We start from the raw sequence: 14,968 nt of genomic DNA, 5'->3' as shown, positions 1-14,968 counted from the left end.
GATGGACTTGCCCCAAGAGACTGTGATCCAGATTTTGATGTTAACCATGATGTTGACCAGAGCAGTCTGTTCCGGCGAGAGTACCATAGAGGTCGAGAGAGGTTCTGGAATGGGTTCCGACTATGATGATGGAGGCGTAGTTTTCCAAGATCAACCAAACCAACAAGCAAAGGCGAGTATCAGAAAACGATCCGATAGAAGAAATTGTGATGGATTGTTAGCTGAAGAAAATTGTATCTGTAGGCTCTGTGATAATCTGGTTGAAGATGGATGCATAAAGAAATGCCAACCCAGTTTTAATATCCATATAGACCGGCATCCATTGAGTGACTATCACTCTTTAGTGGGTAATGTGTTAAACCAAACAGATTGTTGGGTATGCTCTCAAGTACCTCAGGGTCATAGCAAATCAGGGCTAGTACCATTTCCTTTAACGTTAGGGGAGGTACTTGAGCTAAATGGTGGGAGACCGGTGGACCGGAGGTTTAATATCTCCAGCCCTCCTAGTTTGAAGCTCCACCAATACCATGTGGATAGGTCCCTCTTATGTTTCAACATCTCCAATCCCAGAAAACCGGGAAATTGGGAAGTGTCATGGAGCAACCATACCATGACCTTTTCACACAGAGCAGATAGAATGCCTACAGATACAGAGCTGGTACGCCACATAGCCAGTAGAGGAAAATCTTTCCGGTATCGATATACCTTAGGAAATAGGATTACTAGAGTTGGAGAGGTATCACCAGGATACTGTGCACATATCGTACAAACTGATACGTGCATTAGGCAGATGGAAGAATTAGGGTCAGGAGATTTCACCTGGAAGGTTTGTAACATGGTCATGTCCTTCTCCGTCCCATATGTTCTCCCCGATGATGCATATTTCATATGCGGGAGAAAGGCGTACAAGTGGCTTGCCCCAAACTCTGAAGGATTGTGTTATATTGGAAAAGTATTGCCTGAAGTGATGACTGTTACACATGACAAAATGAAGGACATACACCGTGGTGCCCAAGCTCCTTATACTCACACTCATTACGAGCACCGAGTTAAAAGACAACTGTCAGAAAGGTTAGAGCATCCGGCCTCTGATCTTATCCATGAATCCACCGGGATTCAGGTCCTGGTCGCGTTAGATTTCACTCGCACCGCTCGGGGAGTGATGAATTATAGATACATTTCCGCACTCGCCAATTTGTTAGATAATATCACTGAAATGTATGATGACACGTTTAGATACACTGGAAGAGAACTTCAAGCTTATAAAACAGAACTAGTTCAGCATAGGATGGTTCTTAATTATCTTACAGCAGTAACAGGCGGATATTGTGTTACATTGGCAACACAGTACGGCATAAAGTGTTGCACTTATATCACGAATAGCACCGAGGATCCGGTAGAGGTCATAGAACAAAAGATGGACGATATTCTCCAATTGAAGTGGGAATTTCGTCGAAAACACAATCTCACCCTTGCTGCTGTAGGTAATGAGCTGACTGGTTGGGTGTCATGGTTGAACCCGCGAAATTGGTTCTCCGGTTTGGGGGACTGGGCTCAAGGAGTCATAATGGATGTTGGAAAGTTTCTACTATGTATCTTGGGTGTCGTTATATCGATTGGATTGATATTTAGATGCGGGCAGGCTTTAATGAGGTGCAAACAAAGTACAAAAGTGATGAGCTTGAGGAGTGAGGAAACCGTAATTAACCTGGATTTGATTTATGACCCAATGATAGAAACCAGAATGTGATGAAAATGCGATTATACGGTCCGTTTCTTTCACCTGTTTTTCTGCTTTTCTCCAAGATACAAAGACCCCCTTGGACGAGGAAGCTGACGAGACGAGATGTATACAGACAACGGATTGACCAAAGAAGAAGATTTGACAACTTTAAATATGGACACTTGATGAACTTTGCCATGGATCCCCAGTTTCCCTAGTATTTTTAAACTCACGCTAGCCCAACATTTTCTGTACATCTGATGGCATTGACAAAGCTTATTGCTCACACCCAAGGAGCAATACAGCGCAAAGAAGACGACTCTCAACAGATACCGAACACAACTTCGACGACAGATGTACATTTCCCTGACATAGAATATCATTGCATTTTCCATAAGTGTTCTTTATCTTCATCTCTACAACCCTCAGGTAATGACACACATAGACGATAGGGAATACAGGCACAGATATCAGCAACCACATACCTCCCCCATTCATGTATCATCAACTAAAATGTGCTCCCCATTTTGTTCAAAATCCGAAAAGAGCTCGGTAAAGTTTGACAGCCCATCCACAGACCTGTACCACAGGATAAGAAGGAATTCAAATGTATACTTCGCAATACCTCGAAGCTTGATTTACAACACGTACGGCACGATGATACATGACCCCCCAAACATGGATTCATACACACATGCTTCTGCTATCTCACTAGGTCATACCCTCCTCACACCTTCTCCTCTCTCCTCCCTTACCCAACCATGGAAATCAATTAACCCCTGACTTGCATTTTTCTCCTTAAATGTTTTGTGGCAGTTATTATTGACTGCCAAAGGGTGGACTGTCAAAGTCAGAAAAATGTCTCTATGCACGTTGCCATATTTGCACCGCACACTGGTCCGTGCTGCGCATGCGTACGCTCTCCCGTGAAGGCGCATACCCGCAATAGCGTGCACTCGCAGGCGCGGTATGCGTATTTACGGTAGAGTTTATGTAGTCGTAGCGTGCGACTCATTCGTTACATATTTTCACAATTAATGTAGTTTATAGATCATGGTCCCTTTGATAGTTTCTGAAAGTTTGGTTAATATAGAAGGTCCCTGAGCTAAGGAATCCCTCTTTGTATCGTACGAAGGGTCTAACAGGAATCATACAGCAGTGTTTGGTACCCATCGGAAGAGTATTTAATTAGCAATATTCCGGTGTTGGTTTGGAGCGTATTAATCGCTCGTGCGAATAGTTATGGACATAAGAAGTTTATGTCCATTTCTACTATTTACTCATACTCAGGTATGCGGCGGGAAACCTAGTTCCCCACCCACCTGAGCTGTTTGAAATCGTCACAGCCCACCTGTATGAATCAACCTATGACCTTTTGTTGTGATACAGGGTCGAATTCCTTCATCCAATAGACAATGGGATTGTAGGGACTATGAGATTGCATTGTGTGTGGGGCATAAATAGGCAGGCCGACCACATCCAGCTCTCACTCTTCAACGGTTCTCATTGCTGAAAATCGGGTGCTGGATGTCCAGGCGCATGCGATCGTTTACCCTTGTGCGTAAGTTTCTCTCCGTTATCATTGTCTTTCTGTGAGCCAATTTCTCTCATCTCTCTCCGTCTCTCTCTCTCTCTTTCCCTTCTCTTTCTCTCGTATCTCCCCTAGACTAGTATTGTATTGTATTAGATAGTATTGTATTTTGGTTAGGAAGTCTTTGTTATATTGTAGTGTATCATTTGTACTGTTATCCCCTTTTTACAAGTATACTAGATATAATACAGTTAATAGGCTTTGGACCCTAAACCAGTATCTGTGTATTTCCTATAGTGTTAAGTGTTCACTTGAGCGTCGGTGACGCTCAAGCAGCTTTGTAGTTAGTCAGGTTACACAAGGTTGCACTTACACCCTGTATTCACATTAAGGTATTCCGTGTATTTCATTGGTATAAGGTTTAGACATAAAGGTATAGCGTTGTGAGCGTCTGCGCCGCTGGTGATCTCCTCGTGGTCTCGAGCGTCCGCTACGCCATAGCGAATCATTACTCTAGTCATAGCCAATAACGTGTCCTGTGATCGCTGGGCCGTGAGCGAACGTGACGCTTGAGCGTCTCGCCTACGGCTGAGCGATCGTTACGCAACTAGCGTACCATTACGGTACTTCTTAAGTAAACAGCGTACAGTGTTCTTAGCTTCATAAAGGGTTGTTTATACGACAAGGGAATTTAGCATTGTCAGACATCTCCATTACAGACAATTGCTCCGCCTCCACACCATTTTCCTCCTCATACATGTCGACACAATCGTACCGACACACAGCACACACACAGGGAATGCTCTGATAGAGGACAGGACCCCACTAGCCCTTTGGGGAGACAGAGGGAGAGTATGCCAGCACACACCAGAGCGCTATATATATACAGGGATAACCTTATAGAAGTGTTTTTCCCCTTATAGCTGCTGTTTTATTTATACTGCGCCTAATTAGTGCCCCCCTCTCTTGTTTTACCCTTTTCTGTAGTGCAGGACTGCAGAGGAGAGTCAGGGAGACGTCCTTCCAGCGGAGCTGTGAGGGAAAATGGCGCCCGTGTGCTGAGGAGATAGGCTCCGCCCCCTTCTCGGCGGACTTTTCTCCCGCTTTTTGCTGTATTCTGGCAGGGGTTAAAATACATCCATATAGCCCTGGGGGTTATATGTGATGTATTTTCGCCAGCCAAGGTGTTTCTATTGCTGCTCAGGGCGCCCCCCCCCAGCGCCCTGCACCCTCAGTGACCGGAGTGTGAAGTGTGCCTGAGGAGCAATGGCGCACAGCTGCAGTGCTGTGCGCTACCTTGGTGAAGACTGATGTCTTCTGCCGCCGATTTTCCGGACCTCTTCTTGCTTCTGGCTCTGTAAGGGGGCCGGCGGCGCGGCTCTGGGACCGGACTCCGAGGCTGGGCCTGTGTTCGGTCCCTCTGGAGCTAATGGTGTCCAGTAGCCAAGAAGCCCAAGCTGGCTGCAAGCAGGCAGGTTCGCTTCTTCTCCCCTTAGTCCCTCGATGCAGTGAGCCTGTTGCCAGCAGGTCTCACTGAAAATAAAAAACCTAAAACTAAACTTTTACTAAGAAACTCAGGAGAGCCTCCTAGAATGCACCCTTCTCGGCCGGGCACAAAAATCTAACTGAGGCTTGGAGGAGGGTCATAGGGGGAGGAGCCAGTGCACACCAGGTAGTCCTAAAGCTTTACTTTTGTGCCCAGTCTCCTGCGGAGCCGCTATTCCCCATGGTCCTTACGGAGTTCCCAGCATCCACTAGGACGTCAGAGAAACTAATTTAGTAACCTTCTGACGTTTAAACTTATCAGGTTTCTTAGAGGTAGCTGGAGGCTCTTCGTCATCATCGATTTGAAGAATCAGCCTGATAGCCTCTAAGAGGACAGGAACATCCACTTGTGTCAGAGATTCCCCATCAGAAGCATCTGCATCAGTGTCTGAAGGGTCAGTGTAAGCGCCATCTTTATCGGATGATGTATCCGAAACATGTGTGGATTGTGAGGAAGTAATGGCCGTTTAGATGACCCCTTGGTCTTAGACGGGCGAGAGTAAGGATTTTGCTTAGCCAAAGACTGATTTAATTGCTGTAATTGAGAAGACAGAGTATCTGCCCATGGCGGATTTACTTCAGGGACAATATGTGGCTGTATTGGCACAGGAGGTCCCATAGGGGGCGCAAATCTAGTTACTAGCGTAGTCAGTAAATTAGAGAAAGCAGCCCAAGGTGGGTCTTGATTTGCCCCCATTGCTGAAGACTGACCAGGGGGTATAGAACCCCCAGTACCTGAACCCTCAGCTGAAATGTCTTCCTCCGAGTAATCCGTGGCGTCAGCACTGCATGGTGCAGGATCAGCCATAGATCGACCACCCTGTTTAGCAGACATTATATGTAAGCGTAATCTTAGGGCAGGCTTTTTCAACCAGTGTGCCGTGGCACACTAGTGTGCCACGGAGCCAGAGCAGCTTCTTGCACCTTCAGAGTAAACTGCTGGCCCGTACTCTTCTTAGAGGATCAGTTGTGCTCCAGGTGTGACCTATGCCTTGAAGACGCGACGGTGTGATATCATAGGTCACGGCCGCCGCGTCTCACCACCCAGCCAGCCCACCCGCCTGCATACACATCTTCCAGTTCCTGCCTCCATACACAGCTTTCCTTGCCCACCCACATCCACACCTGCACGACCGCCCGCTGCTCAGTACTCGCAGCACTCCACTATGAACAACCCCCGCCACTGAGGTACAGGGAGGAGAAAAGCTGACAGGAAGGGGCTAATATTTGTTATTTTTCTCCTTTGGGGAACAATAGGATTTATGTGGGCAGAAATGTGATTGATTTATGTGGGGAGCAATAGGATTTATGTAGGGAGCAACATGATTTATGTGGGGAGCAATGTGATTGTTTTTTCTATGTAGGCCAAAGTATGTGTGTGTTTTTTTTTACTGTGAGGGCCAATGTGTGTGTTTTTTTTTCTGTGGGGAACTGACGGTGTGCCTTGGGAATTTTAAAATATTGTTCGGTGTGCCGCGCGTAAAACAAAGTATGAAAATCACTGCCTTAGGGTGTAACAGTACAATGTAAGCAGACAAATTACCTGACAAAAAACCCCTGTATAGTGCGACTGCAAAGCAGAACACAAACAGAGGATTTAAGAGATATGTGGTGACTGGAAAACACAGAGAAAAATACCAAAGTAGTATATCCTGTGAAACACTATATTTATGAGGACCCTGACTCACTTAGCCCCCCTCAGGGTACAGTATATAGGGATAGCAATATGTGTGGGATACACGAAAAAGAGATCACACAGCAGCTATTGGCACACATTCAGTCACATAAACAATGCAGAAATTATTACCAACAATAAAACTGCACTGGCAATGCTAAGCACAAACTGTACCACTAAGTAAAGCTATATAGGTATATAGATGTAACAATGCACAGTAAAGAGTGGATGTATATCACAGGGTACTTGTACTAAATATCCCTGTAGTAATGCACTTGTTCTTAACTAACACTGTCTAAATGACATGTAGAATACTTAAGTGTCCTGTAAATGCACAGTGCTGATGATGCAGGCGGTTTTGCAGAGGAGACATTGCCCAGCAGTCCCAGAATCAGCTCAGCATGTGTGTAATGGTGCCCAAACGCTGACAGGGAGTGAGGGAGACAGAGAGATGCAGCTCCAGGGCGGGAACATTTGCAGTATATGGCGCCTGTGGCTGGGGGAGGGGCTACAGGTCAGAGCCTTATCCCCTTGCTGGACTTCACCACCGGGTACTGCGGATTGCGGTTTTCAGCAGGTACCGCCTGGGGGACCCTCTTACCTCCTCCCTGTAATGCGGCCACGCGAACCAGGAGAGCGGCGGCAGGTGTGTGTGTGCCTGAAGAGAAACCGGAGCCCTCTGCTGTAAGTACCCGGCAACCAGGAAGCGGGAGTATACAGCGCCGCTGGGGGAGGTGAGGGAGCCGCAGCACGATATTTCAAACTGACATATAGCACTTTTAAGTGCCTGTGCTGCGGCCCTTGAAGTCTTCTTTCTTCTAATAAAGCTCTTTTCAGGGCTGTCTAGCGCAGCCCTCCTTGTTAGCTGCCTGCACTTGCAGGCACCAACTTACAAACTGAGCTCCTGTGGACGGAGGCATAGGTTATAGAGGAGGCGGTGCTGTGCATCTCGGGAACAGTCAAAGCTTTTAGCCTGTTGGTGCCTCGGATCAAGATCCAACTCTACATCCCGATGTTATTCCCTGTGGAACCCCAGTGTACACCGCTGCAGAAAAACCATTAAATAATTTTGGATTTTACACTTGTCAGATACACAAATATTGTTATAAGACCTGTAATAACAATATAGTAAGTAAGCGCAGATGGGGTAGATCACCTTATTAAAGATAAATGAAAATCTTAACATACATACTTTTGAGGATTCAACTTTTCCATTGCTGCTCTCATGACATCACAAATGACATCAACTTTTTTAGCCGTGGCCTTCTGTGTGGATTGCGTAACAGAGTCCGTATAAATGGGGTACATAGTACTTGTTACATCTTCCTCTCTAAAAATGAAGGTAAGCCATTAGCAATAGGACTGAATGAGAAATTAGAAAGTTAACCAAGGCCTCTTAGAAACTAGTTTTAAAACATCCATTTATGATTTAGTGCAAGTCTTAAATGGCTTTCACCAAAGGAATTATTGATTTGTGTAGTAATAGCACCTCAGTGCACACTAAAAACACAGGGTACACATGAAAGGCAGAAAGTTTTATTTCTGGTGCGTTCTTATCAAGGAACTCAATTATCACAGGTATTAGCTGCAGTGAGCGCAATGGAGAAAAATAGCTTCTGCGTAGGTGCCCAAAGGATAGCCAAAATAGGTGCATTGATTAAATGCTAACCGACTGTGTGATCTTTATGAAAAACAAACCATGTCCTGGCAAGAAAAAGCAAAACCTATGTAACATAGAATATACTTACTTTAGTTCAGTCAGAAACAAGTTTACATAATTTACAGAGCAAATTTGCGTTATAAATAAGTCCACGTTGTCCAGAAATGACTGCAACAGAGTATTAGAGAAGTTGAGTGTCGTTTATTGTGCTTATAAAAGACTCATATTTATTCCAAATATAAAAAGGCTTACCTTTGGATTGTGGTCATAAATTAAATTCAGGTTGATTCGCAGCTTTCGCATACATTCAAAAGCTTCTTTAAAGCGCAGACTGTTAAAAATATATGTAAATATAGTTTTAGTACAGTATTATACATTTGTAAGCTATCCAAAGTCTCCCACCCTTTCCACAATTTACCCACAGAAAAACTCCTTGGCATTGGCAACTAGCACAACAAACCACTGCTAACATCAGTGAGAAGTGTAATGTAGTGCAGGGAGGGACAGGGTACTGCTTGGTACATAGGCCCAGAGACATGCAGCACATCAGTAAACTCTATAAAAATGATTGAAAATAAAAATGTACATGTATTACACTGAAGACTATCAAGTGAACAGATTAGTTTTTGTGTATAACCCTCATCCCCATGGACCACTGTTTTCCCCTTCAGTCTATAAAGAAATGCATCTTACAATAACTTATTACCAAAGGAAGGAACCATTTGACCTTTTTGTTGGGCCTCCGTTTAGTTTGTAGTTACAGCATAGCACGTAACAATTTGTATCACATAACTCACGTTGTAACTGTTCCATAAAGGAACACATTGCAATCCGATCAACAAGTGGTGAAGCAGAAGCTGCAGAATACTTGTCTATTATGTATGTGTAGAAGTTTATATAACTTACCTATCCAGCCACTTGCGTATTTGTGCAAGGACAAGAGCTCTGTGGTGAATAGTTTCTAAGTTGCCCCGTGGCATCTGTTAAAACATGTTCATAATTGTATTAGAGCATAAGAAATATATGCTGTAACAAGACAAAGATTTCACTTTCTACCCAATATCAAATACAATACAGTTTACTGTATACTGTTTAAGAGTTTTCATTGGTAAAGCTATGTTTGCAAACTTAATTGCTGGGCCGTTACATAATGTTCATACCCACCACTTACATTCTCGCCACCCAACTCTTTCTAAAGAGATTCAGTGGTGATGTTACTAAAGTCATTTGAATGCAAATTATGCAGGTGGCGACTCATGGCTGCCTGGGGACATTACAAATATCACGGTTTGGCTAGAAGAACGATACAGCCACAAGGAGCACAGCCTACGGGACAATAGGCAATTCTAATACATAAAGTAATATATGCATTTCCTGCTACTAGGCAGCAATTATACATATTTAATGACAAGTACACTTTTAAGTACCTGAAACATAAATAAAATGTGAAAACACATATGCTCTATTACTGGACTGTTTAAATTCAACATGCTGTAAACACGGGTATACTAGAAAACGTAGGGCCTAATTCAGACCTGATCGCAGCAGCAAATTTGTTAGCGAATGGACAAAACCATGTGCACTGCAGGGGAGGCAGATATAACATGTGCAGAGAGAGTTAGATTTGGGTGGGGTGTGTTCAAACGGAATCTAAATTGCAGTGTAAAAATAAGATTTTACTTACCGGTATATCTATTTCTCGTAGTCCGTAGAGGATGTTGGGGACTCCGTAAGGACCATGGGGAATAGACGGGCTCCGCAGGAGATAGGGCACTTTAAGAAAGACTTTGGATTCTGGGTGTGCACTGGCTCCTCCCTCTATGCCCCTCCTCCAGACCTCAGTTAGGGAAACTGTGCCCAGAGGAGACGGACAGTACGAGGAAAGGATTTTAGTTAATCCAAGGGCAAGATTCATACCAGCCACACCAATCATACCGTATAACCTGTGATAAACTACCCAGTTAACAGCATGAACAACAACATAGTCACGGTTCAAAACGATGAAACTATAACATAACCCTTATGTAAGCAATAACTATATACAAGTCTTGCAGAAGAAGTCCGCACTTGGGACGGGTGCCCAGCATCCTCTACGGACTACGAGAAATAGATTTACCGGTAAGTAAAATCTTATTTTCTCTAACGTCCTAGAGGATGCTGGGGACTCTGTAAGGACCATGGGGATTATACCAAAGCTCCCAAACGGGCGGGAGAGTGCGGATGACTCTGCAGCACCGATTGAGCAAACAGGAGGTCCTCCTCAGCCAGGGTATGAAACTTATAGAACTTTGCAAAGGTGTTTGACCCCGACCAAGTAGCAGCTCGGCATAGTTGTAGTGCCGAGACCCCTCGGGCAGCCGCCCAAGAAGAGCCCACCTTCCTAGTGGAATGGGCCCTAACCGATTTAGGCAATGGCAATCCTGCCGTAGAATGCGCCTGCTGAATCGTGTTACAGATCCAGCGAGCAATAGTCTGCTTTGAAGCAGGAGCGCCAACTTTGTTGGCTGCATACCGAACAAACAGAGCTTCAGTCTTCCTAATCCTAGCTGTTCTGGTCACATAAATCTTCAAAGCCCTGACCACATCCAGGGACTCGGAATCCTCCAAGTCCCGTGTAGCCACAGGCACGACAATAGGCTGGTTCATATGAAAAGATGAGACCACTTTTGGCCGAAACTGAGGCCGCGTCCTCAACTCTGCTCTATCCACGTGAAAAACCAGGTAGGGGCTTTTATGTGATAAAGCTGCCAATTCCGTAACACGCCTTGCCGAAGCCAAGGCTAACAACATGACCACTTTCCAAGTGAGATATTTCAACTCCACTGTTTGGAGTGGTTCAAACCAAGGTGACCTGAGGAAACTTAATACCACATTAAGATCCCACGGCGCCACCGGAGGTACAAAAGGAGGCTAAATATGCAGCACCCCCTTCACGAATATCTGTACTTCAGGAAGAGAAGCCAATTCTTTTTGAAAGAAAATGGACAAGGCCGAAATTTGGACCTTTATGGACCCTAATTTTTGGCCCAATTTCACTCCTGTTTGCAGGAAGTGAAGCAGACGACCCAAATGGAACTCCTCCGTAGGAGCAGCCCTGGCCTCACACCAAGAAACATATTTTCGCCAAATACGGTGATAATGTTTCAATGTCACGTCCTTCCTAGCCTTTATTAGCGTAGGGATGACCTCCTCCGGAATACCTTTTTCCGCTAGGATCCGGCGTTCAACCGCCATGCCGTCAAACGCAGCCGCGGTAAGTCTTGGAACAGACAGGGCCCTTGTTGCAACAAGTCCTGTCTTAGAGGAAGAGGCCACGGATCTTCTGTGAGCAACTCTTGAAGATCCGGATACCAAGTCCTTCGTGGCCAATCTAGAACAATGAGGATTGTTCTGACTCTGCTTAGTCTTATTATTCTCAACACCTTGGGTATGAGATGTAGAGGAGGGAACACATAGACCGACCTGAACACCCAAGGTGTCACTAGAGCTTCCACCGCTACCGCCTGAGGGTCTCTTGACCTGGCGCAATACCGCTTTAGCATTTTGTTGAGACGGGACGCCATCATGTCTATCTGAGGCAGTCCTCACCGACCCACGATCTGTGCGAAGACTTCTGGATGAAGTCCCCACTCTCCCGGATGCAGGTCGTGTCTGCTGAGGAAGTCCGCTTCCCAGTTGTCCACCCCCGGGATGAATACTGCTGCTAGGGCGCTTACATGGCCTTCCGCCCAGCGAAGAATCCTGGTCGTTTCTGCCATAGCCACTCTGCTCCTTGTGCCGCCTTGGCGGTTTACATGAGCCACTGCTGTGACATTGTCCGACTGAATCAGAACCGGTTTGTTCTGAAGCAATGCCTCCGCTTGGCGTAGGGCGTTGTATATGGCCCTCAACTCAAGGACGTTGATGTGGAGACAAGTCTCTAGATTTGACCAGAGACCTTGGAAATTTCTTCCCAGTGTGACTGCTCCCCAACCTCGGAGGCTTGTGTCCGTGGTCACCAGGATCCAGTCCTGAATGCCGAACCTGCGGCCTTCTAGGAGGTGAGCACTGTGCAGCCACCACAGGAGAGATACTCTGGCTCTGGAAGACAGGGTGATCCTTTGATGCATTTGTAAATGGGACCCGGACCATTTGTCCAGTAGATCCCATTGAAAGGTCCTCGCATGGAATCTTCCGAAGGGGATGGCCTCGTACGATGCCACTATCTTCCCCAGGACACGCATGCAGTGATGCACTGAAACCTTTTTGAGCTTTAATAGGTTCCTGACCAGGACTATGAGCTCCTGAGCCTTTTCCATCGGAAGAAAAACCTTTTTCTGGTCTGTGTCTAGAATCAGGCCCAGAAAGGTCAGACGCGTTGTAGGAACTAGCTGGGACTTCGGTATATTGAGAATCCAGCCGTGCCTTTGCAACATTCTCACCGACAGAGACACGCTGTCCAGCAACTTCTCCCGAGATCTCGCCTTTATGAGGAGATCGTCCAAGTATGGGATAATTGTGACCCCCTGCTTGCGCAGGAGCACCATCATTTCCGCCATTACCTTGGTGAAAATTCTCGGGGCTGTGGAAAGCCCAAACGGCAACGTCTGAAATTGGTAATGACAGTCCAGTACTGCAAATCTCAGGAACGCCTGGTGAGGAGGGAAAATCGGAACATGAAGGTATGCATCCTTTATGTCCAGGGACACCATCCAATCCCCCCCCCCCCCTCCAAGCTGGCGATGACCGCTCTGAGCGATTCCATCTTGAACTTTAACTTTTTCAAGTACAAGTTCAGGGATTTTAGATTCAAAATGGGCCTGACCGAACCGTCCGTTTTCGGGACCACAAACAGGGTTGAGTAATACCCCTTTCCTTGCTGGAGAAGAGGAACTTTGACTATCACCTGTTGAAGATACAATTTTTGAATTGCAGACAACACTAACTCCCTCTCTGACGGGGAAGCTGGCAGAGCCGATTGGAAAAACCGGCGAGGAGGCACGTCTTCAAATTCCAGCCTGTATCCCTGAGAAACAATCTCTATAGCCCAGGGATCCACCTGTGAGTGAACCCAGACCTGGCTGAAAAAGCGAAGACGCGCCCCCACTTGAGCTGACTCCCCCCGGGAAGCCCCAGCGTCATGCGGTGGACTTTGCAGATGTAGGGGAGGACTTCTGCTCCTGGGAACTAGCTGCATGCAGCTTTTTTCCCTTGCATTTTCCTCTGGCAAGGAAGGACGATCCCCGTACCTTCTTGCTTTTATTGGAACGAAAGGACTGCATTTGATAATGAGGTGCCTTTTTAGTATGCTGCGGGGGGACATAAGGTAAGAAATTCGATTTACCGGCCGTAGCAGTAGAGACAAGGTCCGAGAGGCCTTTCTACAAACAACTCCTCCCCCTTGTAAGGCAACGAGTCCATATGCCGCTTTGAGTCGGCATCCCCCGTCCACTGTCGGGTCCACAAGAGTCGCCTAGCAGAAATAGACATAGCATTTATTCTGGAGCTTAGTAAACAAATGTCTCTTTGAGCATCCCTCATATATAAAGCAGCATCTTTGATATGCTCTAGGGTCATTAGAATGGTATCCTTATCTAGGGTGTCAAGTTCCGTAGATAAGGAATCTGTCCATGCTGCGACAGCACTACGTACCCAGGCCGATGCCATAGCCGGTCTAACGATAGTACCGGAATGTGTGTAAATGTGCTTCATGGTAACCTCCTGCTTACGATCAGCAGGATCCTTGAGGGAAGCTGTATCCTGAGAAGGCAGTGCCACCTTCTTGGATAAGCGTGTCAGCGCCTTGTCTACCTTAGGCGAAGAGTCCCATCGTATCCTGTCCTTTTGTGGAAAGGGATACGCCATAAGAATCCTTTTGGGAACTTGTAGTCTCCTATCTGGAGATTCCCAAGACTTTTCGCACAAGTCGCTTAGCTCAAATGAGGACAGAAAAGTCACCTCAGGCTTTTTCCCTTTATACATGTGTACCCTCGTGTCAGGGACAGGGGGTTCCTCAGTGATATGCAAAACCTCTTTAATGGCAATAATCATGTAACGAATGCCTTTTGCCACCTTTGGTTGCAATTTTGCATCCTCATATTTGACACTAGAGTCAGTATCTGTGTCGGTATCTGTGTCAGTGATTTGGGATATGGTGCGTTTTTGAGACCCCGAAGGTCCTGGTGCCACAGGGACCGGCATGGTCTGACCACCTGACTGATCCCTAGCTTCAGCCTTGTCTAACCGTTTATGCAGTAAATTTACATTTGCATTCAAGACATTCCACATATCCACCCAGTCCGGTGTCGGCATTGCCGACGGCGACCTGACAATCATGCACTCCCCCTCCTCCTTAGGTGAGCCTTCCTCGTCAAACATGTCGACACACACGTACCGACACACTTCACACACACAGGGAATCTCTTTTCTGAAGACAGGTTCCCCCTGAGGCCCCTTGGAGAGACAGAGAGAGAGTATGCCAGCACACACCCCAGCGCTAAATGACCCAGGAGAAACACACAGAATGTTTACCCAGTAGCGCTGCTTAATGTGTAAACGCCAATAATGTGCCCCCCCTCTACTTTAAAACCCCATTACACTATATGCCAAGCAGGGGAGAGTCCGGGGAGCTGCCTCTCAGCGGTGCTGTGGAGAGAAAATGGCGCTGGTGAGTGCTGAGGGAGAAGCCCCGCCCCCTCGGCGGCAGGCTTCTGTCCCGCTCAAACTTACAAAAAAATGGCGGGGGCTCTTTTATATACATGTACAGTGCCCACCTGTACATGCATAAAGACTTTTGCCATAGGAGAGGTGTTTATTGCTGCCCAGGGCGCCCCCCCCTGCGCCCTGCACCCATAC

General features: G+C 46.4%; 1 protein-coding gene across 4 annotated transcripts in view; it reads right to left on the bottom strand.

Moving 5' to 3' along the window:
• The window catches only part of ELP1 (elongator acetyltransferase complex subunit 1), a 291,962-nt gene that overhangs the window by 86,542 nt on the left and 190,452 nt on the right, over positions 1-14,968 (bottom strand). For all 4 annotated transcript variants that reach the window (XM_063920051.1, XM_063920050.1, XM_063920054.1 and 1 more), the window contains 4 exons: positions 9,041-9,114; positions 8,387-8,465; positions 8,223-8,302; positions 7,667-7,804 (listed from right to left, as the gene is read on the bottom strand). In XM_063920051.1, coding sequence (XP_063776121.1) covers positions 7,667-7,804; positions 8,223-8,302; positions 8,387-8,465; positions 9,041-9,114 — 371 coding nt within the window. The remainder of the gene's footprint in view (positions 1-7,666; positions 7,805-8,222; positions 8,303-8,386; positions 8,466-9,040; positions 9,115-14,968) is intronic.

Source organism: Pseudophryne corroboree, chromosome 1, assembly GCF_028390025.1.
Source record: "Pseudophryne corroboree isolate aPseCor3 chromosome 1, aPseCor3.hap2, whole genome shotgun sequence".
Taxonomy (NCBI): Eukaryota; Metazoa; Chordata; class Amphibia; order Anura; family Myobatrachidae; genus Pseudophryne; species Pseudophryne corroboree.
This window is presented reverse-complemented; position numbering and strand designations above follow the sequence as displayed.